The 2,073-nt window shown below is 45.3% G+C and overlaps 1 protein-coding gene across 1 annotated transcript; it reads left to right on the forward strand.

The window, feature by feature from the left end:
• Nucleotides 1-1,416: 1,416 nt before the first annotated feature.
• On the forward strand, nt 1,417-2,073 carry LOC103982063 (22.0 kDa heat shock protein-like). Its single transcript, XM_009398867.2, has 2 exons — nt 1,417-1,500; nt 1,792-2,073. The coding sequence occupies exons 1-2, from the start codon at nt 1,417-1,419 to the stop codon at nt 2,071-2,073; spliced, it is 366 nt and encodes a 121-aa protein (XP_009397142.2).

A 2,073-nucleotide genomic window follows, 5' to 3' on the forward strand; every position in this document is an offset into this window, starting at 1 on the left:
AGAGTGTTCGACTTTGTCATACAGTTGGTAGACAATTCTTTGTTGATTTGGATGTTCAGGATGTTAGGGCTGAGGATAATTGAATTAGCCGCCTTGATAGTTATGGCTAAAATGTTGATGCTATGGAGGAGGGATGGTTTGTTTGGAGCTCATAAGTTCATGAGGCATCTTGGTCAAACCTTTGTTAGCAATCTTGTTATACTGGTTGCCCCTCCTTTTAGATTTTTAACTAACTTGAGCTGTGATGGATGATCCTGATAATTTGTCCTCTCGCTTGAGATATATCTCAAAGTCAGTCAACTTGTCGTAGAGTCTTTCAAATGACATTGGTGAGTCATGTGCCCGCATTGCTGTTACTAGTTCCTTGTACTCGTCCCCTAGGCCGTTAAAGGTGTGGACTATGACTTCTTCATCATTGACAGAATTACCTATCAAGGCTAAGTTATCGATGATAACTTTTATATTTTATAGATAATTGACAATAGTACTTCCCTTTTATTTTATTTTCATGAGGTTGGATAGGAGACTAAGCATGTGAGTATGTGAATGATTTGTCAAGGTGGTTTGCAACTTGCACTAGGCTTCGACAGTAGTGTTACATAAAGATATGAGTAGGACAAGGGATCCAACGACTAAGACTTGAATTGCTTGGAGGATGAGACGATCTTGATGTAATCATAGTTTGTAGTCCAGATTTGATACTAGATTGGGTGCTCCTGGGATGTTGAGCATCGTTGGTGGACAACGGAGAGAGTCATCAACGTAGCCTAGTAGATCATAGCCAAATAGGAGATTAGAAAATTGAGCACGCTAGGATACATAGTTACCATCTTTGGATAACTTAAAGGGGGATGAAAGTTACAACATTTATGGAAATAAGGCCTATAAGGGAAAAGTACTATGGTTTCCTATAGGGATAGTAATTGGAGCGTCATATGTAAATGATGAGGACATGTTGAGGATATGTACCAATCTAAAGAAGCAAAGTGGGACTCTACAAGGTGGGTGAGAAGACTACTACGATTTGGTGCAATGAGTCATACTTCTTCCTTGGGACTGTTGCTGCAACGACGGTAGTGATGTCGGTGCAGATCAGCATCGCTTGAGGTGGGTTGCCGGAAGACGAGTTCTTTGTTAGATGTGTTTAGCTCTGTGCAGACTGGTTTGGTTGTTCAATATTGAGCAAAGCTGTAGATCTTCGATCAGCAGTTCTTGCAGTTGAGGATTAGGGCGGTGAAGAATGGGAAGAGTAGTGCGGGTGCGTCGTCGGTGAAGACACGAAGGAGGAAGAGTCGAAGTAGAGATGTTGTATAGGTTCCAGTGAGCTGAAGGTGCGGCCTGGAGGAGCAGGTCTGTTCTGCTGCAAGCTGTGCTTGTGGCAGTTGACGGCGAGGCAGCGGTTCGCAATAAGCGACAATGGCTGCGATCGGTGCAGATTACAGCTTGCAGCTGAGTTCAGTGGACGAAAGGGCGATGGAGTCTGAGGGAGAGGAGCCCTCGGTAGAGGAGGCAGATGGCAAAATCATAGAGCCAACTTGAAGGAGACTTCGACGGAGGAAGAAGCGGAAGGAATCTTCAGTAGAAGACTTCAGTTGGCGAGGGAGCAACAATTGGTAGTAGAAATAGAGGCTACGACTATGCTTCCTTTAGGAGCGTCAGCCACGAAGAAGAGAAGATGCTGATGTAGGGAGGATAAAACTGGCAACGGGGTGATGTCGGACAGCGAGAAAGAGTTTCTTCCGAATTGACTATGTGCTTTATGAGTTTGGGCTTATTTGAATGGTTCTCTAGTTGAATGGAGTTGCAATGTATCGGGAAGGGGCAGCCAGCAGTGAATCACTAGTGGAGCGCTCCTACGGTAAGTTCTGGCGCCAGTTTCGGCTACCGAACAATGTCGATCTCAACTTTGTGAGTGCCAAGCTAGAGGACGGTGTGTTGATAGTGGCGCTTCCGAAGCTAGCACCGAAAAAGATCAGGGGCCCCCGGGTGGTGAGCATTGCCGGCGGAGACGATGCAATAGACATGGAGAAGCTTCAATGGAGCAGCAACGAAGACAAGAAGGTGGATCTCTAA

This window comes from Musa acuminata, chromosome BXJ2-4 (genome assembly GCF_036884655.1).
Source record: "Musa acuminata AAA Group cultivar baxijiao chromosome BXJ2-4, Cavendish_Baxijiao_AAA, whole genome shotgun sequence".
Taxonomy (NCBI): Eukaryota; Viridiplantae; Streptophyta; class Magnoliopsida; order Zingiberales; family Musaceae; genus Musa; species Musa acuminata.